At 34.7% G+C, this 25,255-nt stretch overlaps 1 protein-coding gene across 4 annotated transcripts; it reads left to right on the top strand.

Annotated features, from left to right (window-relative positions):
- Positions 1–246: 246 nt before the first annotated feature.
- On the top strand, positions 247–23,443 carry LOC103981888 (squalene synthase 1). 4 transcript variants are annotated; one of them, XR_671447.3, is made up of 15 exons: positions 247–523; positions 4,400–4,442; positions 6,632–6,721; positions 10,986–11,061; positions 12,034–12,103; positions 14,447–14,590; positions 14,700–14,804; positions 15,745–15,891; positions 19,081–19,156; positions 21,292–21,380; positions 22,708–22,799; positions 22,878–22,923; positions 23,004–23,069; positions 23,195–23,243; positions 23,325–23,443. XR_671447.3 is itself a non-coding variant. In XM_009398643.3 (14 exons), the coding sequence occupies exons 1-13, from the start codon at positions 329–331 to the stop codon at positions 23,058–23,060; spliced, it is 1,230 nt and encodes a 409-aa protein (XP_009396918.1). In that variant the 5' UTR covers positions 247–328; the 3' UTR covers positions 23,061–23,069; positions 23,195–23,443. The 4 variants fall into 4 exon arrangements, 2 of the variants coding, with proteins under 2 accessions (XP_009396918.1, XP_009396917.1); XR_671446.3 differs by having other exon boundaries at positions 23,004–23,088; XM_009398643.3 differs by having other exon boundaries at positions 23,195–23,443.
- The last annotated feature ends 1,812 nt before the right edge of the window (positions 23,444–25,255 follow it).

Here is a 25,255-nt window from a genome sequence, read left to right as displayed (position 1 = left end):
ACCCAAAAAAACTCAATTAGAAATTCTAATGTCCCAATGGATCACCTTAATCAAGCTTAATTCCTTATGTAAGCATCTTTATTAATGCTTCCAAATGCTTTTGTCATGGAAATACACATTCTCATCGTACTTTCGATTCGATGATCGAATCTTTGATGGTTTGTAAACTGATCAACTTAGTGGCCGTGTGGAACATGTCATTGGTTACGTTTGCGTTGTTGACCCGTCCATCCCTTAAGAGGCGGTAGCCGCGTTGCGCCCGCAATACATTCCCCTCAAACCCCCGACGATACGCACGAGAGAGAGAGAGAGAGAGAGAGAGAGAGAGATGGGGATGTTGGGGACGGTGGTGGCATATCCGGAGGAGGTGTACCCGCTGGTGAAGCTGAAGCTGGCGGCGGATCGGATACGGCGCCAGATCCCGGCGGAGCCACACTGGGCCTTCTCCTACTCCATGCTCCAGAAGGTCTCCCGCAGTTTCGCCCTCGTCATCCAGCAGCTCGGCCCGCAGCTCCGCAATGCTGTACGCCCCTTTCTTTCCCTACCCACCCCCTCCATTCCCCTCATTCCTCCCTTCTTTGAATGTGAATCCTCCGTTTCTTGCCGTCGTATGATCGTGTATCCCATCTCTTGATATGCGGAGGCTTCTGCCTCTGAAGATCAATTTGTTATGGATTTGTTTTCTGCCTCACGAGATCTGAATCCGGTCTTCTCATTTCCTATCCTTTTCAGATTTGATGTTGATCTATAAACGTGTGCCAATTTACAATATATATTTATGGATGTATGTCGGATGTCAATGTGCCATCACGCTGGATCTCCTTTTTTGGTTTTGATGTTAATTTATGGATATGTTCTGATGTCGAACTGCTACAACATCGAACCCTTTTCAGGTTTCTCGTGAGGTTGTCCTGTCGGTGATATATAAGCCTGCTTGTGATGTTGGTCCGATAACAGTTAGTCAAGGATGTTAGAATGATACATATAGGATCGACCAATCAAGAATCTAAAAGATCACATTGGGCATTCTCTTGTAGCAGTTACTCAAGGATGTTAGAATGAGAAATAGATAGGATCGTTTAAGCATTGAAGTAATAACATGGGATATTCTCTGGTAGTAGTAAAGGATTTTAGAATGAGAAATAGATTTTTGGGTACTGGACCTGTTTCGGCAATCAGTCAGACCAGTATGTACCAATTTGTTCTGGTATACAGACACATGGTATATCGGTATGGGCCGGTGTTTTGGCTAGGAAGAAAAAGAGGGACAATAGGAGGGGATGGTGGAGGAACAAAGGAGGAAGAAAGAGGAAGGAATAAGGAATAAGAGGAAGCAGCGGAGGAGAAAGAAGAAGAAGGAAGAAGAAGAAGAAAGAAGAGGAGGACAAGAAGCAGCAGCAGCATACCTGGGAAGCAGCGGCTCCAGTGGCATCGTACGCTAGAAGAGGGAATGATCATTCGATTAGTTTCCTTGAAATCAACTAGAATGAACTTATCACACCTTCTGTTTTCTCTGTGATATGCTCTTACAAGTAACCTCTAGTCATAGCTAGGGGTTGTCACTTGCAGGCTAGTACTGAAATTTAGTACTTTATGTGTTTGGTTACTTTTGAGACAGAATTATCATTAATCACTGTAATATCAACACGGCACAAACAAAGCTTAGCCAACTTCACTAAGATCACAAAGACTAACTCGATACTTCATCTCTTTTTTGCTAAATGGAAAACATATCATCACAAATTTTAGGTGCTAAATTGCTTACTAACAAAGCAATGCAAAGTTTGACCATGTGGTTCTTCTGTATGGAACATGTCTATGAAAACAAAAGTTCCAGTAACTATGCCAGCAATCCTCAGGGATCCCTTCTTTTAATTCTCTCCGAGCAAATGTTCCAAAATGTGGTTGCGGTTATGCAACCTCCAAGCACAAGGTCTATGCAGCCTAAAATAAAGGAATATTTCTAAAATGCAGCTGCATGCAAGGTGGCATAATACTAGGTTCATGTATACAATTCATGAAGCCAGGTACAATTCTATGGTTCCTTTTTCTCATTTATGCCACTATAATTTACTATTATTGTTGTTATTAGTATGCAAAAATAAATGGGCCATCATTCTATCATATTAATCTCTAGTCTTATTTCAAAGTTTTTTTTCTTTACAGATAAACATTACTAATTAATAAATTATAGTTGAGGCAGTTGCCCCTGTAAAGTTGATAATAGCACATATCATATGCAATGCTATATCTTCTCTAAAAACCGGGTGATTGTTAGATAAAGATATCAAGATGTGAGGACTTGGTTCCCATTATCTTTGGTTCTCTACATATTTTTCCATAAGCATGATATTTTTGCCCTTTTTCTGTTTAATGAAGTACATATGGTTTAAATTTGTGAGATAATTTGATCCATTTCATAATCTAGCTAATTACTTTTCCCAGTGTCTTAGAGATTGTTTTGAGTTGTTACATATAGATTTTCCTACCTCTTGTCTTGTATGTTTGGAGTATATTGCTGTTCACCCTTTATAATTATGTGCAATATACTATATATCCGGTAATGTATATACATGCTTATTTTTGTAGCTAAAACCTCTCACCTTTATGTTTGTTGAAATACATATGGTTCAAATTTGTGGGAGAATATGATCCATATCATAATCTAGCTTATAACCTTTATTGATGGCTTAGAGATTTTCTTTGAGTTGATGCATATGGATATTCCTACCTCTTGGCTTGTATGTTTGGATTATATTGTTGTTCACCCTATATAATTATGTGCATTATACTATTCTTTGTGAATGCATCATATGTCCAGTCATGTATGTACATGCTTATGTTTGTAGCTAAAACATCTCACCCTTATGCTCACTACTACAGGAATTCTAAATGCACCATGAAAAATGCTCTTGCTCATAAATCAACTTGAATGACTTTCTATGAAATGCAAACACAATTGTAGAAGAGAATGCATTATTTTAGTTAAACATTAGAAACAAAACCATCTTATAATGATAATCCTTGAGAAAATTCAGGCATTTAATATGTTTCTTCAGCTTGGTTCAATTCATGTTTATACAGAGGTGTCTGAAATTCCTATAATTGCATTATATGGATTTTGCCTAAAGTTTTTAGGATCTAATTTCTTTATCTGCCTGGTAAGTTAATGCATTTTTTCATGAGAGGCACTTGTTCCTCATGATGTGTACTTTTATATATAGGTTGGTTAATTGGCTTCTGTTGTATATGAAATTTGTTTGAGTTTGAAAATTAATGGAGATTAACTTTGAAATGTTTTATGATATTCTGAAGGGTACTAGATCTGGATTTTGAATATATTGTGTGAACATCGCAAACAATTTCCCTAAATATGAAGGTTATCTAGGCCAAACTTGTGTAGATAGTACAAATTTCTATTGCCTTAAATGGAAATGCAAAAAAATTTTCCTTAACACGACCAAGAGACAAAACCTGGAGATAGAAGGTTCTATACTTCTATGTATAGCCTATTTATTTTAATTGGATAGAGTTGTCCCATAAATGGCATGATTTGTTCTTGCTTAAGCTTAGATATTTACCTCGGCTTTGTATAAGGAAACAGTGTGACATTTGTGATAACTATATGCAGTATTTAGTTACCTTCTTTTTCTTCTTCTTAATTGTAGAGGAATACTTGAGCATTTGCAATTATAGTTGGGGTGCCTCAACCAAATTATTTATTTTTTATTACTAAACTTTTTCGCTTGTTATATTAGTCAATTTTTTGATGCTTTATATAATTGGCATTTTTTTGGTCTTTATTCCTCTAAAGGCCTGATCTTAACACAAAGGATTCAAAACAACTTCTTACTTTCTTAGTCTTTTAGTTTCAATCTGAAAATTATGGTGTTAAATTCTTTTGCATGAATCAATTGCATCTTTCATATGACTTGCAGCCTCCATTTCATCTTCCCAAATTTTATAGCATAAACATGGTAAGCTCAGTGAATCATTCCTTGTGAATCTACTGATAATTTCCTTGTGGTGATTGTACTTTAATTTTACTTGAGTGCATTTATGATTCTTGATAAAAGAAATATAACAAAACTTATTTATAGCTCAAGAAATTATGAAACATCACAATGAAATTCTTTCATGCTCTTATGATGCTTTTGCTCGGGACTTATCTTGTGAACGTTGACCTATAAATGATTGAGAAGATAAATGCCAGCTCTAGACCTATCTGTTTATATATCAATATTGAGTACTAGATTATGGTTAACTATCTTAATTTTCCTATGGTCTTATTTCTTTTATTTTAATTTGTGACTCTTTTTTATTTTTAAATTGTTTTCTTTTTTTGAAAAATAGTTTGTCATGGTTGATATATTTAATAACTTACGTTCGTCTTTTGTAGGTTTGTGTTTTCTATCTAGTTCTCAGAGCTCTGGATACTGTTGGTTTGTACATGCCCCTTTTATTTTACAACATATTTGTCCTTGCTGAAGTGTATATCTATCTTTCATATCTGGAGGAGGTTCAGTGACTTCAGATTTTTTATCCTTGTATCTACTTTTTACCACTATCTGGTCAGATGTGCCAATATTGCTGACTAGAAAATAATTTGCCCTTGTAGAAGAAGTATATTATTATGCTGCAGAGAGAACATGAATCTAGGAATCATTTTCAAGTCGCCAAACACTACAGTTTGCTAAAAGAAGTTTACTTTATTAAATAAGTCAAATTCATGGTTGACCTAGTGAAGGTAATTAGCAAAATTGGCCAAATGTCTTTAGAGTATTGATTTTCATAACTAATGGCAGTAAAATATTTCTATGAGTTTATGAACATGAAAAAAGCAATGGTTCTTCTAACTTTATTAACTTCCCTGTACTAATACCCATAAATTAAAGTCCAAACAATTTGGGATTAGCTAACAGACTAAGAAAAGACTGAAGGTTTTCCCAGGAATGGTTCTGAGTATGCAGTTCTTTGGTGTCTTTTCTCTTCAGATAAGACAATGATAGAACATGAAAAAAATTGCAATGCATCAGAAAAAGGGTTCTTTGCTAACTTTATCCTTTTTCTTAAACTAACATTCTCAACTTAAAACCCAAACAAATTGGTTTTAGCTAACAGACAAAGAAAATAATTGTCAAGACTTTTCTAGGAGTGGTTGTGTATGTAGCAGTGATTTCAATAGGCGCTCGGGCGAGGCAAGGCGAGGCCTGAGCGCCTCGCTTCATGTCTAGGCACCTCGCTTCAAAGAGGCGCTGCTTGGGCGCTCGCCCGAGCCTAGGCGTCGGGCGCTTCGAGCGAGGGCCTGGGTTAAACCAGGCGACCGAATCATATTTTTAGGTCTGGTTGGTCTTCGGTGCTTTAGTTGGTTCAATCGAACCAACTAAATCACTGATATCAAGCTCCCTCTCGTGATTTTCCCGACTTCCCCAACCCTAACACTCGCGATTTTGCTGTCGAGATTTCTTCTCCGTTGTCGCTGCTCTCTGCTGCTGTTGCTACTGTTGCTGCTCGCCGCTACTGTCACTACTCGTCGCTGCCACAATCGCTGCTCGCCGACTACTCGCCGTTGCCACAATCGCTGCTCGCCGCTATTATCGTCGCTCGCCGCCCCTGTGGTCGCTCGCTGCTGCCGCCGCTCGCCGCTCCCGCTCCAGCTACTGCTGTCGCCTACTACCGCCGTCGTTGCCTCAGCAGCCTCGGTCTTCTTACACTCTTCTCACTATACTGTTAACAGTATATTAACAGTATACTGCTAACTGTATACTAATAATAGTATTTTTATTTATTAGATTAATAATATATTATTTTGATTTTAATACTATTAATTTTTATTTATTTAATAGTATATTTTTTTATTTAAAAAATAAAAAATACTATTATGATTTAGTACCTAATTTTCTTAATTTAATAGTATATTTTTTATTTAAATAATTATATTTATTAATTATATTATATATTTTTATATTTTAGCTCCTCGCTTCGCTCGGGCGAGCGCCTAGCACCTCGGGCGTTTTTGGACCTTGACGCCTTTTGGCGCCTAGCGCCTTTTAAATCACTGGTATGTAGTTCTTTGGTGTCTTTTACTAAAAAAATGAGGATGCTGCAATCTAATAAACCACCTACATATTGATTTATTTATATAAGCTTATAAAACATAAATGAGTTCTCAATAGACTTTCAACTTAATTGGATATCATTACTGCATTATTTGTCATTTTCTTTCAAGTTTCTGTTTGTGGATCTTGTGTCCTTTCTTTTTCCATCGAAAAGGAAAAACAACATTGTGGGAATATATTGGAAACAGGGACAACTGAATACAAGAAATATAACATGCTTACAGATTAAAGCTTCTGCATAAAGTACATAATAGGCTTCCAAATTAATTTGGCTAATCTTACTATTAGTTACAGTCTGCCAATAAACTACAATATTCTGTGGTTGCTAATCTGCACCTATGCATGGAAGGCATGTTCGCTTTCTTTAAATTCTTATCATTTTCAATTAGCCTAAAATCATGTGACCATCTCTTAGCTTTTATGGGTATTGCAGAGGGTTTTACATTTGTCAGCTTGGTATATTCCTGAGATATCGTAGGTTTACATGTAACCTATATTTTAACAAATTGCAGAGGATGATACTAGCATACCTTCTGACATCAAAGTGCCGATTCTACAGAATTTCTATCGCCACATATATGATTGTGAATGGCATTTTTCATGTAAGTACTTCTAATAGAATGTTTTTAACCTTTGAGCATTGCTTGAGCTAAGATGCCAAGTTTCCATATATCATTAACTTTTGCATTACATTCCATATTTTGTTTCGAGGAATGTGTTTGGAGTTGCAGAATCTGTCAAGTGATTTTTTTTTTTCACTACATTGATGAATCCTATTAGTCCACTTGGCTCCTAAGATCTTTTTTTCTATGTGCATCTTATTGCTAAATGTCATTTACAGTCTTACATAATGCTATGAAGTATGGACATGCACTACAAATAAGACAGATACGGATATCTGGAGGCCATGAATCTTGCAGAAAGAAACAACATGACAATTAATATACATAGTCATATAGTTTGTAAGCCATGGTTTTAAATCTCGATACTGGCATACCGGCGACACATGGTATGCTGGCATACCAGTCGGCGCCAAGAAGGGGGAGGAGGAGGTGAAGAAGAATAAGAGGAGAAAAAGAAGAGGAGGAGAAGTACTAGAGGCAATGAGCATTGAGACATTAGGTGGCAGCGGTGAGCAGCAGGTGGTGTGTGACAAACAGCATGAGCATCGGGTAGCCACGGATGATGTGAGCAGTAGATGACACAACAAGAATAGGGATTAGGAGAAAGGGAGAGAGAGGAGGGAGGTTTAAAGATTGTTGCCACTGTCAAAATCTAAAGAAATTGAAATGGACTGTGCAAAATTGAAAGGGGCTATTGGCTTAAATTAACCCGTACGAGCTCATTGTGACAGTACGGGTTAATTTAGATTTTGACCCGCACTTGATATGGACCGGTATAGTTACATATATAAGTTCATATATGTAACTTATAATAAGAACTAAAACCATTCACATAGAATAAAATTTCACAAAATTACTTTGCATATGTACATAGAGGGTGAGCCTTGGTGCCACCATAAGGTTGCTCTATTGTGGCCTGAGCGATCAGGAGCTGACTCATCGAAACAACCTCATTAGTTACAAGGGTAGTATTGTGCATGGATCTAAATCTCGTGTGTACCAATAGATACTATACATGTACTTAAACCTTCGTCCATATCGATAGTATGGACTAGTATGCTGATCAAGTGATTTCGCTCAATCCAATCTTAAACTAGGCTACCATCTGATGAGCTCACCATACTGTGCATATGATATAGTAAGCAGACTGGTGTGTATTTGTATCAATCAGTAATCTACTACCTGGTATTGGTACTATTTTTTTAATTTTGGAAGTCATGAATGTCTTTCCTTTTTTTTTTTCCTTTTTCTTCTCTCTTTTTCTTTTTTTTGTTAGGCACTCTCTGTTCGTCCACCACATTGCCGTTGCCACATCATCTTCCATGACCACCATCACCACCTTGTCTGCTTCTGTGCATACCTCCTCGTCTTCCATGGCATGCTGCCACCATCACCACCTTGTCTGCTTCTGTGCATCTTTGTTGTCACTGCCTCCTCCTCTCTCTCTCCCTCTCTCTCTCTCTCTCTCTCTCTCACACACACACACACACACACTCATTTGGGTAATACCAATTATACCGGTCCATATCAAGTGTTAGGTTGTCGTCCTATACTAATCGTGTTCCGATCCATGGGCAGAGATTTTAATCCATGGTAAGTGCATACTTATTCACTCTCCTGACCCTGCACTGGATGGAGTCTTATTCACTAGGTCCCTCCATTTTCAAACATGTATATAACTTTTTGAAATTATTCATATTTATTGCAAGTTAAAATTTTAAACTATATAAAAAAACAGTGTCTCAAAACATAAATAATTATAAATGATTCACATTTCATAATATATATGTTGAGGTGTCTAATAACTAGTTATGAAATATACAACAAGTATCAGTGTCCTAGATGGAGACAACACAGACACAGATTGTATTTTAAATTATTCATGGTTCGTTGACTTAGATGCACCATGGTACAATGGATTGGCTGATCGTTCCGTCCAGTAATGGGCGGTCCATGTACCGGTCAGCTAACGGACCGGTACGTACAAACGTACCTTGATTCACACCTTGATTCACATTTATTATAATATATCTTGATGGTTATGTACTGGTTCGAGATTTTAATGCATGGTAGTGCATACTTTTTGACTCTCCTGACTCCACATTTGATGGAGTTTTATTCACTAGGTCCCTCCTTTATTTTCATGCAAGTACATAATTTTATGAGATTATTCATATTTATTGCAAGTTAAATGTTTAAACTCTATAAAGAAAATAGTGTATTAAAGCATAAATAATTATAGATGATTCACATTTCATAATATATATTTTAAGATGTCTAATAACTAGTTAGGAAGTATACAACAATTATCAGTGTCCAAGATGGAGACAACAAAAACATGGATGGTATTTTAAATTATTCATGCTTCATAGACTCAAATGCACAATGGATTGGCTGATCTAGGTTTGCATTGATTTATTCAAATTTATTATAATATATTTCTTGACAGTTATGCTGGGTTGCCACTCGCCATTGCAGTAATCAGGAAGTCCCTAGTCCCAATCAACTCAACAAATTCGAACCACGGAAAGTGGATATGAAAAAAGTAGATACAAAAATAAGATGTAAAACAGCACTGATCCAAGAAGATCCAACCAAATTTAGCAAAGTAGAGGAGAGTAGAGTAACAAAAATTGCCAGATGCCACCATTTTGATGGAGGCTACTCTTGTCATTGTTGTGGAATTGTTGGTATTGTCACTGGATTCATGATCACCATAAGATGTGTAAGTATGGGGGCAGGAATATACATCTTAACAGTCAACTTGTACTTGCATTGCCTATGACCATCAATATATAATTATGTTATTATCATCCATTTAAAATTAGATCCATTGAACAGGATCCTCACTTTAATTTAAAGGCAACTCTAAATCTAAATTAACTTGAGCAGATATCCTATTTTGTTCAAGCAAGACTGATATTCCATTTTCAAAATTGAATAAAAGTTGAGTACTAAGAGAAAATCTCTCATTTTAAAGTTCATTTTTTCTACATGCTATAACATACATACAAACATATATATATGTATATATATATATGTATATATATATGTATATATATATATACATATATATATATCAAAATAGAGCCAAAATTTAATATATATGATTTTTTATTTGATTTTTTTGTTGCCTATTTCAATGCCATCAATCTACTTTGGGTAATCTCGATTTTTGATCCTACCTCAGTCTTGATAAACTTCAGATACATTGGTAAGTTGTCTCCTTAGGTTTCTACCTTTTTTTTTGGAAATTGTCAATCAATTAAACTTCATGAAATTTGACTTTAAAAGTTGATTAATTTCTGGAAACTAGAATAACTAATATGCAAACTGAATTTACTAAAAAGAAATTAAAATTCTTATTCCAGCAAATCCTCTTTTTTCTTTGTCCATTGTAAATTTGTTGGAACTTGTAATATTGTAGCTAGATTAACGAATGAGATCAGCCAAGGTTTGGATAAGGTTCAAGCAAGTGGAAGTTTGCTGAATCGGCTATCCTCAAGATTCCAATTCTTTTTCCTGGCTTTTCCTCATATGTTTATTAATAGTGAATTCCATTCTTTATCTTTTTGGACATATATAATAAGTGTCAGATAACTTGGATGTGATATATACTAGGTCCTTACATATATGTGTCAAGTTGGATGTTTATGGATTGCTAGCATTGATTTTTGTTCAAGAATGAAATGTTATTAGAACTGTCCATATTTGGTTCATTCTTCAGAATCATATTATATAGCGGAGATGAAATAGGATGAATTGAGTTGATATTTTGTAAATACATAATTATCTTGAATATATCAATCATTTCTTTATTTTTGATTTTTTTATTTTCCGAAGGGACAAAAGAAACATCAGAACTGTGCTTTTCTTAAAAAAGTCAACGAGTGTCAGACTTGTTTAACTTGGGTTCATGGGTTTGACTTGACCTATTTGCTAGCCTTGTACCATTGAGAAGTATTCATATTGGATCTCATGACCTTTGTAACGACACATAACCAAGTAATACAATGCTTTTTCTTATTGGCCTTGTATTGGTAAGAAACATATTATGTGTGACCTATTTGGTCTGTAATTATGTTTTAGATGCTTAGCTATGTACAAAACCGTAAGTTACTGTTTCAAACTTATCAAAAGGACTATGCAAGATATCTTTAGTTAATTTATTTAGAGAAGTACTTATTTCTGTGGATCCATATCATATTCTTGGTACTATTTCTAATCATGTCTTTCTTATTAGGTGGTACAAAGGACTATAAAGTTCTGATGGATAAACTTCATCTTGTCTCAACTGCTTTCTTGGAGCTGGAAAGAAGGTCATTTTGTTTTAATATGTTTAATCTATTTACATGAGAACAAAGTGTTGTCATAACTAAGTTTACTTTCTTTTGTCATATACGTGATTTCTAGTACTTATATATGCTTGTTTGTCTGGAAAATTCAGTAAACATTTATGATATATGAACACTCACATAAGCTCATGGCTCAAGCTCTCACAGTCCATGCTTTCATGGCATATCCCAATAAATATATGACATATGTGGCTATCTAGGCAAATATATTGGACTACAAGGCATTATATCAATGATACACAAGCTACACCACACAAAAAAATTCAAGTAACATAAAAGTGATTTGCTCAAACATCTTGATCCCTTGAATTAGAATAATCAATTGGTGAAGATTTGGTTGTATCACTTCCCTTTCTTAGGTGGGAAGCAAAATGATCAGTAAAACTATTTCTCTTTGGATCAAGTCATTCCTAGAATTGACTCTTGACTAGCACCCTTTAAGCATTGTGGTTCCTGAATATAAAGGCCCTCTGTCCCTGACATGCATTATCAGTTCTATTCTATCCGCCAGTGGATCTATCATCAGGTACTCAAATTAAAAAAGTTTTATCTGCACATATCTACTGTGAACCACCTGTGTTCTTGAATTAACTTGATATTGATATCATTCTTACATGGACTTACTAATGCTTAAATAATGCTAATGGATATTGAGTTTTTTTATTTTGAATTAGACAATTCTTTTGCCACTATTCTAGTTTTTTAAACTGTTATCCTGTTCTGTTGGCATTTAATTGAGTTAGTTTGTTATCCAATGGAATTCTTCATATGCTTTTAGCTTACATTCTTAAAACTTTTGCATCTATTAAAAATCGTCACTCTATATACCATAATATATAAATGTTATATGACATAAAATTAAGAAAATACTCTCTCTCCTAGACAAATTGATTTCATTTTTTATACTACCAATTCCATTGCTTTTGTGGCACCCAGTTATCAAGAGGCAATTGAAGATATTACCAAGAGAATGGGTGCAGGAATGGCAAAGTTCATATGCAAGGAGGTGTGTAGTTAATGCTGCAACATACCCTACATTCATGAACTCACACAAACATACAATAGAGTCACTTGTATATTGCATTTCAAATATGGTTTTGATCACAATATGCTACACAGTTCTTATCTAATTATTATTAGTCCTTGGATTGATAAAAAACAAAATACATTTTCCAAGTGATGCAAAATTTATTTTAATATTTTCATTTGTTGATGCGAGTGGAAAAGTATTGTTTTTATATTTTAGTGACATCTTCGATTAATGTGAAAGATGAAATTATATTTGTTATTGAAGGAAATCAATTTATTTCAAGATTAATTGTTAAGGAAATTAGTTTTCACATTATCTATGAACTTATTAGTCATTAAAGGATAGACCTCTCCTTGTTGTATATTATTTGCTGATGATATTGTTTTATTTATAAGATTAAAATAGAATTAATTCTAAACTTAAGCTATGGAGGCAATCCTTAAAAACTAAAGGTTAAAGGTTTTAATTAAGTGGGACTAAAGTTGAATAAATAAAATGTGATTTTAGTAATACTAATTACAGACAAGAGGATATAATTAAGTTGGATGGGCAAGAAGTTCCATTAAGTAAGTGTTTAAGTATTTTGAATCAATTATTTAACAAGATAGATAAATTAATAAAGATATTATTTATAGAGTAAAAACAGAATGATAGTTAGATTTTCATATTTGAAACAGGATAAGCTTAAACAAATGTCATACTAGTAATTATTTCATCTCTTCTAACTACTGCATTTAAAAATCTCCTCATAAAAGAAATCTTTTAAGTTGCAATGATATGTGCTTAAGATATTTTCAAACGTAGTACTTAGAAGAAGTGAAATGATTACGATTAGTGATATGAGGAGAGATAGGGGAAGAATTAAAAATATTTTAATAACAATTATAAATAAAAGATTTAATACTCTTAACTTACCTAAATGTATGATTTGTCATATGTCTCAATGGCAGCAAATGATAATAGTTGGGATTTTATGGCTTTGTTATTGGTTGTATTAATTCTTAAGGAATTGCTATGAGCATTTTCAGTTATGTTTAGCTATTTCAAAATTTTATAATATAACTCTGCCATTGGAGCTAATAAATTCTAATGGGCTACCATATTGTGGGATTTTGAGTTAAGTTTTTGCTGCATTAACATATTATATCTTCTGATGAGATTCTTCATTGTGGAATTAAAGTTTAAAAGCTGCTTTATCATTGTTTTAGAAACTGATGATATTAAACCAACAGCCAAGGATCTATTCACTCTTGAGCCATTGCAAATTCGTCTAGGCAGCCACACAATAATCAAACTGGTTCAAAACATTTTCGAATTCTAAAAATAAAAATTGAAGAAACGAATATGCATGAACTTGATCCATTAATATAACTAATCTTTGCTCAATCATGACAACTTTAAAATCTTAAGAGAAAAACAACCTGAAGTACCCAGTAAAAATTATCCAGAGATAAATGGAAATTTCTTGCAAAATTGTATATTGGGTAATTCACACAGTGCAGGAATAAGGTAGAAGTTGTTCTTCTGTTTGTGATAGATATAGTGAAAGTAATTGTTGCCTTTCATGTTGCACTGGTAAACTTGTGGTAATGCCTTAACTACAGTGGAAGTTGTTCCCTCTGGGACATTGCTATAGTCAACTCATGTTTCTGCAATCATTAGCAACAGTAATAGCATTGTATACCATCTGTCATCTGTTATGATTTCCATCTTTCAATGACACAATAGTTTTGACCTCCTACTATGTATGGTGAGAATGATGGGGGTAAATGGAGAGAGGGGGAATGAAGGAGTCAAGAAAATTTGACGTACTTCATTCTTCAAATCATAGGATTCTAATGCATGACACATCAGCTTGATTTCTTTGCAATTACTTTAATTTCTATTATCCATTTTGTAATGTAGATTGACACACCTGCATTTACTTATTTGCACATAAATTCTGAACCCATCGTTGGAGTTCTGTTATTTTCAGTCAGATTAGGATGTTTACACTCAGAACATATGATGTTATCATGGTATACTGAGGCTATGGTATACATCTGATTGGAGACACTATAATGCAGGTATTACAATACAGAGCCATATATACCAAACTTAAAATCATTTTAGTTTTCCTTAGGTCTATACTGACCGTATTGGTATTGTATTGACTGACACATACTGGTTCGAGTCCGACCTGTTTGCAGTACTAGGACCAAACCAAAATTTTAAACTTTTTCAAGGTTTCTATGAATTCTATATAAGTAATCTACTACTTTTTCTCACATTATACTCTTCCATTGAAATTTTATTATATTGCTCTTTACTTATATGCAGGTAGAGACAACCGATGATTATGATGAATATTGTCACTATGTAGCAGGACTGGTTGGGTTAGGACTGTCTAAACTTTTTCATGCTTCTGGTTCAGAAGAACTTGCTCCGGATAACCTGTCCAATTCCATGGGTTTGTTTCTTCAGGTATGTGTCAGGCCTTTATGGCATGGTCATGTTCTGATTACTTAAAGAGTTCTATTCTTTTGTTTGCAGTTTCTCCATTGAATAGAATGTAACTTCTTCTGAAATGCAGAAAACAAATATTATTCGGGATTATCTGGAGGATATAAATGAGATTCCAAAGTCACGCATGTTTTGGCCTCACCAAATCTGGAGCAAATATGCCAATAAGCTTGAGGTTCATTTGTTATCCATCTTTGTTGCTTAAATATTATTTTTCAGAAAAAAAAGCAATAAGAGAAAAACATACCCACTCCTCTTGGAAAACGTACAAGAGATGATGCAAGTTGTATTTGTTGGTTGTATATCTGCGAATTGGACTTGTGTATGAGTTCCAATTTCAACTAGGAATCAGATATTTCAAATGTTAAGCGTAATTTAACTTAAAGACAAAAAGTGGACCTGCTCAGTTTTTCCAGCTTGAGATGAACTCATTCTTACTGTTGCAAAATTTCACAACAGTCAGTCAATGACAATAAATAATCTGTTCCAACATATATTTTTCCCACACATACTTGTACCTCATTTTTCCACTATTCATGAGGATAAATCTCATTGATAGAGATAAATCTCAAGACAGTTGTTAACTATTCATGCAAACTTGTCATTCCTAAAAAGTCACTGCAATATCACTCTGCCAGGGTCCTGGTGGAGTTTTTCCCATGGATGGGGCTTTCCCTTGGTCAATTATGGATCAGATCTTTATTCTGCATAACAAGATACATTTTGAAAATGTAATTGAACCAAAGAGTAATTTTGTATATTTTCAACCTATAATTGTCTTTTTATCTTACTCCTATTCAGAGCTTACGTAATTTATGTACTAGAAGTATACAGTAGGATCAAACCCACAACAATGTGTCACTATGATGTCACCTTAGCGTCAAACTACTGTTAATACTTATAGCGTCACTATGATGTCTCCTCAGCATCATTTTTTCTTCCCTCTCCTTTTTCTCAAGCAATTTTATTTCCTCTTACTGGGGTTCAAGGCATAGTGTTTAATTAAAGATTAATATGGCCACAATAAGCAAATTAAAGTGTAACTTAAAGATGCAGTCATATACACATGATGCTTTAGATGATAATTCTTATTCCTCACTTCTGTTGACATTCAGGATTTCAAATATGTTGAAAACTCAACTAAGGCAGTGCAATGCTTGAATGACTTGGTAACTAATGCTTTGATCCATGCCGAAGATTGCTTGCAATATATGTCAGGTTTAAAAGATCTCTCTATCTTTCGCTTTGCAGCAATTCCACAGGTACATAAAAAACAAAATGGTTCTTTCCAAGACTATAGTACATTTATGGCAAATTTGATACTTGGGTTTAGTTTTTCCTAGCTTATCATTTCAATCAATTAGATTAGTAATAAACTATTGGGTTGCCGTTGCTTCTTATATCTTTTGCCGATTTTAGTAGTATGACTTTCCTGAGGCAAGCATTTCAGAAGTCGGGAGACTGTTGCTTAGATTTTTATTTTGTGATTGAAGATACGATATTGGAACCCTTCGATGGGCTTGAGGGTATCCTTCTGCAATGTATAACAAGCAACCTACTGTCAGCTTAGTGCTTTATTGTGACCTAAGCATAAATTTTTACATTCTATTTCCTAGTGAAACTACTTGGGATTTTTGGGGACCAATAGTATCTTTCAATGATACAAATGTCTTTGTTCGAAAGAAACCATAAGTACCTCACTTTCTTTTACTTTTTTGGTGTATCTATGAGCTTTTAGGTTGAGAGAACTTTTATGTTAAGAGCTTATGACAGCTAGTTTTACATTTTGAAGGGTACACAGCTGACTCATCACATGCTTCTTACACCATGAACAATGAGTTCCTCTGAATAATGAATCAATGAATCAATTTCTCTTTTCCAGATTAGGTTACCTAATGTATCCAAGCTGAATTTTGATAGGATGGTTCTATCAGGGAGCTACTTCTCTTTTAGGGAATTGGTCCCTTGAAAGACCAAAGAGATGGAAAAGAGAGATGATTTTGGAGCAAAGAAAATTATCATCCAATTATACCTTCAGAGTTCAGGACTTGTATGTTTGTAGGAGTTCTAGAGTGAACACTCTAAAAACTAGTAAGATGATATTTACTGGTTTGGTCAAAGACTAATAATAGATCACTGGCTGATATTCATTTTTTGAACTTTTTTACGATACTTGATGGTAGATCAGTATATTGCCTGCTATGTCAATACCATATGATCCAACAAGATGCCAAAATTGATATCAGATTAAGATTTTAAACCTTGGTCTAGCCTTATACCATATTTATATTAGGAATTTTGAACACTAATTAGACAATAAATTTGATTCTAAAATATCTAAACAGTAAAAATAATAACAAAAATATTGCTAAAATATTTTCATATTTTGACTCATAGATGTCTTCTTTCTCCTGCTTATGGTCTTTATCTTCCTTGGATACAAAAATGGCTCTTTGAGCCTTTGCTATATAATCTATCAATCCTTTGATTGTCTAAATATTTGTTACCGGACAATGGTTGATCGGACAATAGGTGATCCAAATTAGGTAGCATGCTGAAATTCTGCATAAGTTGGAATTCTATCCCATTTCACATAAATTACTACTTCACAAACCTTGCAAGTCACTACACAAGCTGACCCATCCACCGAGGAAGCTGTACCATACCAAGTAAACATAACAAATTAGTTTGAATGTTGATCAGTAGAAACAGTAAAGTCGACACAAAAGTAGCTAGCACATTTTTTTTCCGTCTTAGGTTGTGCTCTTCAAAGTTCCCACCATACCTAAGAATATCAAATTGTTATTGCCAAGGGAATGTTATTTTATCTAGATTCTCTAAATGACCATTCTCTTGGCTTTACCAGGATGTGATCAAAACATTTCCGAATAAGATGTAGAGTGATCTTATTCTCTATCATTGAACTAAGTTTTAACAATTATTGACTGGGTTTCTCCTACTATTTTGTAGCATCACATAGTAACTCCCATATGTCACTATTCTCAGATTGACTATCCAAACAATATTTGCATAAACTATTGGTACTTGAAATAAGAAACAATGTTATGTCATTATGAGTAATAAACTTTGGTTGCTTTATGTTTTTACATATTTGGCATGCTATGATGACACATGCCAGATAAATTGTCACAAAAATCAATTGTACATTCAGAATTGTAAGTACTAGAGCAAAAATTTTGACAACTGCTATGTTGTAATCACTATTCCATTTTACATACACAATTTACAGACGATGTTTCATTTATCACAAGTCACCAAAATTTCATCACATTAACAATTTTCTTATGACATTGGAAAAATCTTATGTTCAATTGTGAAATCATTATTCATAAGAAAGAGTTACCTACATACAATGTACGATGCAGTCTGCCTTTGAGAGCGAGAATGCTGCCTATGTAAATATGGGAATGTAGAATAGATATGTTATCTTGTAGTTTGGTGAAACTGTACCATATAAAATTGAACAAGCAGGTTTTGCAATCCTTCTGCTTCTTTGTTAACTGTCATACTATGATTGTTTATGATGTAAAACCATTTGCATTTTTTTGAAAAAGATTATTACCTCTGCTTTTATATTGCAAAACATAATACAAGGAACTCTTGCAGGTGAACTGTATTCTACACTTTTGTACAGTTGAACTAAATATTCATTTAAAAAAAATCATAAAATTTGTATCTCATAGTAGATATGAATTTTGTAAGTGTGACTTTGCCGCTGCTTTTCTCTTTTTAAGTCACTATGATTTTAAATATACATGTCAGTGAATTATACAGAAAGTTGTGTATCTCATCTTCATGTTTCAGGAATAATGCACTACAATATGATTTTTCATCATTTTCATACTGAAAAATTTAAAACAAATAACTTTGAATAAGTCATGGTTCTGTGCATGTCCATTAAGCATCTGCATATATCTTAGGATGGTAACATGTAAGAATGTATAAGGCTATAGGCCTGTATCAAGTTGCATAACCTTTATGGTTGCCTGCACTAGGCATCCAGGGTAAAAGGTGCATCAATCTAATTGTCTAAACTGATCTTGTCGTTTAATCATGCTTGATGGGCCAATTAGTTGGTTTTAAGTTATTTTACATTATTAGAAATATGCTTGTTGCATCTAGTCCTTGCTTTTACTTGGAAAAAAGAGATATTTTAATTGAATGAACATATTTTAGCTGGAGATTATGATAACTGTCTGTCTAGATCAGTGTATATGTAGCATAGTGCTCATGTTTTCTTTTCCGAATTCATATTTTACTCTAGTATTATATGAGATGCTTTGACCTTTATCTTTCTATTATCGGTTTGCTGCTTTCCCTTCATAAAACCTAAGTATGCAACATATTGCTGATATCATGATGGTTGAACCTATGTAGTTTAATGTTACTGAATCGGAGCACATTTTAATGGCTACTGTCACCTGTAACAGATTATGGCAATTGGAACCCTAGCTTTATGCTACAACAATGTGGAGGTTTTCAGAGGAGTTGTAAAGATGAGACGTGGTAAGAATCTCTTGTTTAAGATCATTTAACTAAAGTATTGTAATTGTATATGTTCTTTGCAACTTCCTGATTAATTTCCCCCTCATGTTCACTCTTAATGGTTGAGTCAGTTTCGATGTAGGAATTTTGTTTTACATAGCATTCTGTTGGTGTGTGAAAATAGAAAAGTTGTGGATTTTTTAAGTGAAAAGACTCTCTCTCTCTCTCTCTGTTCATATCTCTTTTATCTTAACTTTCTAATAAATATTTTTTGATGGGTTGATTTTCTTTATAACTATGTAATTTTACTATCTTGATATTCAGTGGGGTGGGGGTGAGAGGGGAGGGGAGGGGGGCAGGAATCATTTAAGATATATGAACATGTATTTCAAACCATGGTCTGCAGTACCGGACTGTACTGTCCGGTATGGACGGTACGTACCGGTCCGATAGGCGTTCGGTACACGGGCCGCCTGTTACCGGTCCGACACTGTAGTAGCACTGTAGCAGTGCTACAGTGCTCGGCACGCCTGACTATACCGCTCGGTATACCGTACCATACCGGTACCGAGCCCAGGTCGAAACTCCGGTACGGTACGGTATTGCGGACCTTGTTTCAAAGAGACCTCAAATTCTCAATAGATGAATAGATTTGATTAGGATCAGCAATCAAGGAAAGATGGAGGGAGACCAAAGCTTTACTAGAAACAATGGATAGTGAATTCACTGCTTAATTTAACAATAGATAATTCCTTACAGAAAGTTCAAATGGTGAGAGAGGTTCAATATAGCTGATTGCAAAGAATTGGAACATTACACTAGTTATTTCCTTCTTACTTTTGATTTTGTTTGAATCCTTAAACACTTAGGAAGACAACTATTGAGGTAGGTTTGCAATTTTCAAATGAATGTGGGTATTTGCAAAATGACATGCAAAACCTTCCTATGTGATTGTACTTGGCTCTTGGCTACATGGATTTTATCACAATATTGAGCTTTATTCTTGTCATTATCTGTATGTCTCAGTATTTTTCTCATCGTTTTATATTATTCCAATCAAGCATTTCCATAAATCTCTAGAAATCTTTAATGTAAATTAAGTTTGCCTAATTGGTGCACTTATAGCCTCTTTTGGATATAGAAAAACAACTAATGCATTTATGTGTAATTTTGTGGTCAATTAAAATTATCCATAATTTTTCTCGTATAAAATATTTCTTATTTTATCTTTTCTGATAACTCCAGACATTAATTTCTAATTTTTGAAGGTATGTTTCTTAAATACCCAATATTCTTACCTGTAAAGTATTTGATTTATGTCTATGTCATGGAACATACCTTCTTAGCCATCATTCTTTGTATTTTTAGTAAGAAAAGGTGAGTAGAAGATTTAACAATTTGAGATCTAAAAAGATTAGCCAGTCTTAGAAATCATGACCACTTAGATGGTTTCTTTAGGGTTGGTTATTAAACATTGCTTAATCACCATGTACACATCTTTACTCTGTCTGTACAATTTTCGAGGAGGACAACAAAAACAAATAATGTAAATATCAGATGATGAACAACTAAAAATAAGCTGAGTACAGTTGGTTAGCCAATGCAAGGACTGGTGAAGGTCATTATTGAAACAACAATTCACTTGAAAGACATTCCACTTATAGGACTTATTCTTTCATTTAGTTTCTAAGATTGATGATAAATGATAGCATTTATTGAAATAAATCAATAAAGAAAATGTAGTTTCTAAAGTAGGCTTTTTGTAGTTTATTGAATTTGATTCACTTATCTATGAAACCTTAGCATTATTGAATCAATAAAGATGCAATAAACCTTAACATTATTAGAATTTGATTCACTTGCCATCTTTATTGAATCAATAAAGATGCAATTTGATTCACTTACCTATGAAACCTTAGCATTTGTGTAGTTTCTAAAGTAGGTTTTCATGATTGGCTTTGTGGTTTGTAAGCATTTAATGCCATGACTAGTTAACAGCATAATCCTAATTATTTCATAGACATATATCTATTATATTTTTTGGTCATTTTGTGCCTGCAGATATCAGAATTAGTTTTTATCATTTTTTGTTTAATTCTGTGATTTGTATTATTATAGCGTGCTAAACTTATATATCTTTTTGACTTCTTTTCCAGGACTAACAGCTAAGGTTATTGACCAGACATACTCTATGTCAGATGTATATGGTGCTTTTTATGAATTTTCTTCTTTGCTGAAATCAAAGGTAGAAAGTCCTATGTTATGTAGAATAATCATCTGACTTTTTCAAAATTCAATATTTTGAAAATAACATCTAGTGTTTAAAAATGGCATTTATCCACTCATGAACTCAAAATATTTACTAATCCTAAAAGATGGATCAGCATCCTTTTTATGTTAAAGTTTTTATTAAACAAGTTTTATAGTAACAAAAGGTATTTTGATTTTCCTTTTCCTTTTTGCTAGTCAAGTGCCAAGTGGTTTGAGTTGGTGTAGTGTTTAATTAGTGCAAAAATTGTACAAGATTGTAAAAGCCATATCAGCATCCTTTTTAATTAAAATTTTTAATAAGCAAGTTCTTATAATAACAAACTTTTTGTCTCAGGTAGTCGAGGACTAAGCAGTTTTGAGTTACTGATCAGTATAACTGTGTACTATAAAGTATCCATCAGTTGTATTTTTGTAGAAATAAGTTGTACCTATTTATCTAAGTGCTCTACATTTAGTAGCACTAATCTGGGCACGCAGAAACATATAGCTATGAACTTTGGCAAGAAGCAAGTAGCTCTTGTCCAAGGCCACCTCAATTTGAACTCATGGAATAACTTCTAGCTTCTGGTATTTTTGTAATATTGGAAATAAACCAGAAGATCAAAGAAAAACTTGATATTTTCCACAGATTCTAATCCTATTTTGCCTGTCTTTTTAATAAACCAAGTAACAAGAAGACCAGATCAAGGTGTTAATTAGTACGTATGAAATATTGCTAGTTAAATCTACATCAAGTTTCTGGGATGTTGACCAGTGCTAATGTTTACACCAAAGCCAAAACATCCATAACATCAGCAAACGATGTGTATACATGTGAAAACTCACCAAGAATCAGCTTCAGATCTAGTTGATAGGACAGAATCAGAATCAGATGAAGCTGGTGTTCAAGCAGGATCAGTTTTCGTATCTGCGTCAGCTAATGTTGGGGCAAGACTAAGTAGAGAGGATAGAGGTTCAGGTGCTTGTGTTGGTTCAGAAATCTCAGTATTACTTTAATCTAAGGATTCTTAACAAGCAGTTTGAGTTGACAACTTAATATTTAAGATCATCTCTATCTCTGCCCTTACATTATACGAGGCGAACGAAAGATTCAATTAATTCTTTGATGAGAGGTCGGGTATGAAAGTGGCAATCTGGAGGCTCCATATCTTTTTTGACATTGTTTATTTGGATCTCATTTTTTTGATAAAATTGGCTTGTAAGATGAATTTGTTGGGCTACCCTATAGTTTGTTTCATATTATGATTGATGTCCTTGGTTCTGTTGTACATCATTGACTAGAGTTACAACTGGTTGTGCAGATTGACAATAATGATCCAAATGCCAGTTTAACACATCAGCGTGTAGATGCCATACAAAAGACCTGCATATCTTCTGGGTTGCTTAGCAAAAGGTTTGCTATTTTCTTGATATCTTTGTTAAGATGATCTTTATATATGTTAAGCGGTTTGCATCGTCTGGCCTGTTATAGGAGTTTGCATGTATACGAGAGCAAATTCCACTATGTTACGTTGCTGGTGAGCCTCATTCCATCCACTAGATTAATTATTATTTAAGTCTAGATTTCCACATAAATTTCATGCTGATATTCATGCAGATTATGGTGGTCTTCCTCCTAGTGGCTATGTTAATTCCTTTCGTACTGCACAAATGATCCCTCTGTGTAAGGATCATTGTGAAAGGTTACTGATATCTTATTGACAGAACATTTAACATTCTTTTAGTTGTTGTCAGAATTACTTTGCTAAGCTTTATAATTATCTGATTGATGGTTGCTGATAAATGCAGGATTCATTTGAGGGTTCTATGTTTGCCGATGGCTTGTGTTTGTGCCGAGGTGCTCTTGTTTAAGCTAGTGTGGGTTTGACATTTTCTTGCCATGAAGATAACTGACCCAATTAGCGTTTGTGTTTTGTAGGAGCAAGTGAAGATCCATTGTAATTTGAAACCATATAGGTAGATAAGGATAAACAAACAATTTCCACCCTGATATGAACCAAGTAAATGCAAAGATTTTGGATGGATATATTTGAATGATGAACTAGTGCAACAAATTCTTTTTCTCGAAGTAACCAAAACATGCAATAGCTTTTCTCGTATAAAAATATGCTCAGGACAACCTGTGTTACTATTTCCCAGGGCATATCTTAACATATATAATTCCCAAAAACCTGTGTAAACTAAACGAGAAATCATGTGGCTGGGTTTGGCAATGGCCTGTTGTGTTTAGATGAAGCACTACTAGTTTTGTTTTAGATGAAGCTGTTAGGAATGAGTCGGCACTAAGAGGGGGGTAAATTAGTGCAGCGGATAGAATCACCGTTGGTTCAAAAATCTTTCGGAAGGGTGTGCAGCAAAAATAATAAGTAAAACGGTTTGTAATAAAGATAAATAGCAAAACAGAAATGCAAATCATTTTTTAATGATTCGGTCGTTGTGACTTATATCCACTTCGTTGATTCCCCTTCTGTCGAGACCATCGGCATCCACTAATGATCTTCTCCTTTTCACAGGTTTAGGAGTCAACCTTTTACAAGCACTTGCTCCTTCCTAAACAGTATTTTAAACTTAGAATTAGATGAGAATTCTCTCTAAACGTTTTCTCACTTTTAAACTTTCTATGCTTATGTTTGTTAACTAGGGATGAGAGGAGTATTTATAGGCCTTAAGTGGATTCAAACTTGGAGCCTAAAAATGTCTTATCCCGGGTCCTTTCGGTACTAGTGGTATCATCGCTTGTGTTGGCGGTACCATCGCTAGTGCTTTCTAACACTGGGCGATACCACTGCCTAGCACCCTATCATTGGATGGTACCATCGCCCAATTTGGTGATACCATCACTTGATAGCCTCGGAGACTGAGTCTCGGCGATACCACCGCCCAGACCGGCGGTACCATCGCCTGACATGGTCTCGGAGACTGTGCCACGACGGTGTCACCTGTTGGGTCATTGTCTGGGCCTTTTATTGGGCCTAACACAATCCATACAAGGGCCCAACTAGCCCCTAATTGGGTTGGCCCAATTCCAATCCTAATTATGGCTAACTACGAATTCTAAGGCATACACTAAGCAAATTTGTTCTAGTTAGTCTTGGTTTCTTCCGGCGAGCTTCCGGTAATCTTTCGGTGAACTTCCGACGATCTCTCGGTAATGTTCCAGCGGACTCCCAGCAAGCTCCTGGACTTCACGATGATCTTCTTGGTGAGTTCTGACGAGCTTCTTCGGCAAGCTTCTGGACTTCTTGGTCAATTTTGGTAGAACTTCCGACGAACGTCCGGACTTCCGACGAACTCTCGAACTCCCAACGAAATCTCGTTCTCGACTCGGGGACTTCATTTTGCTTTATGCCTTGATCACTATCGTAGTTAATCCTACACAATTAAAACCAACTTCGATATAGATAATTATTACAAAGCTTAATCATGTTGTTCGACATGTCATTGGTTCATCGACGCTTCTTCTGATTCTTCGGCGCATCATCCTCTCTTGTGGCTTATTGCCCAATCGGTTAGTTATCCTCCGCAACTCCGATATCCTTGACGTAATTTCCGCTCTTCTTGGCCCGATGCCCAAAGCCATGGCCCGAAGCCTTTTGCCGATACGTCGATCGATTCTCCGGCTCGACGTCCAATCTTCTGACATGTTCTACTCCGACCTAACATGATTCTTCCTGCTTTAATTGTCTCTCCCTGATCGAAGCTTCCTGCATCACTCAAAATGTAGATCAAATCATAAACACTCTCAATTGATTTCATCATCAAAATTCGAGATTCTACAATCTCTCCTTTTTTTTTATGATGACAATCAATTGATGATGGAGCTAACCTTAACTCCCCCTATCAATATGT

The sequence above is a fragment of the Musa acuminata genome, chromosome BXJ2-4, assembly GCF_036884655.1.
Source record: "Musa acuminata AAA Group cultivar baxijiao chromosome BXJ2-4, Cavendish_Baxijiao_AAA, whole genome shotgun sequence".
NCBI classification, from domain to species: domain Eukaryota; kingdom Viridiplantae; phylum Streptophyta; class Magnoliopsida; order Zingiberales; family Musaceae; genus Musa; species Musa acuminata.
The sequence above is the reverse complement of the archived record's forward strand: the minus strand, read 5'-3'. Positions and strand labels throughout refer to the sequence as shown.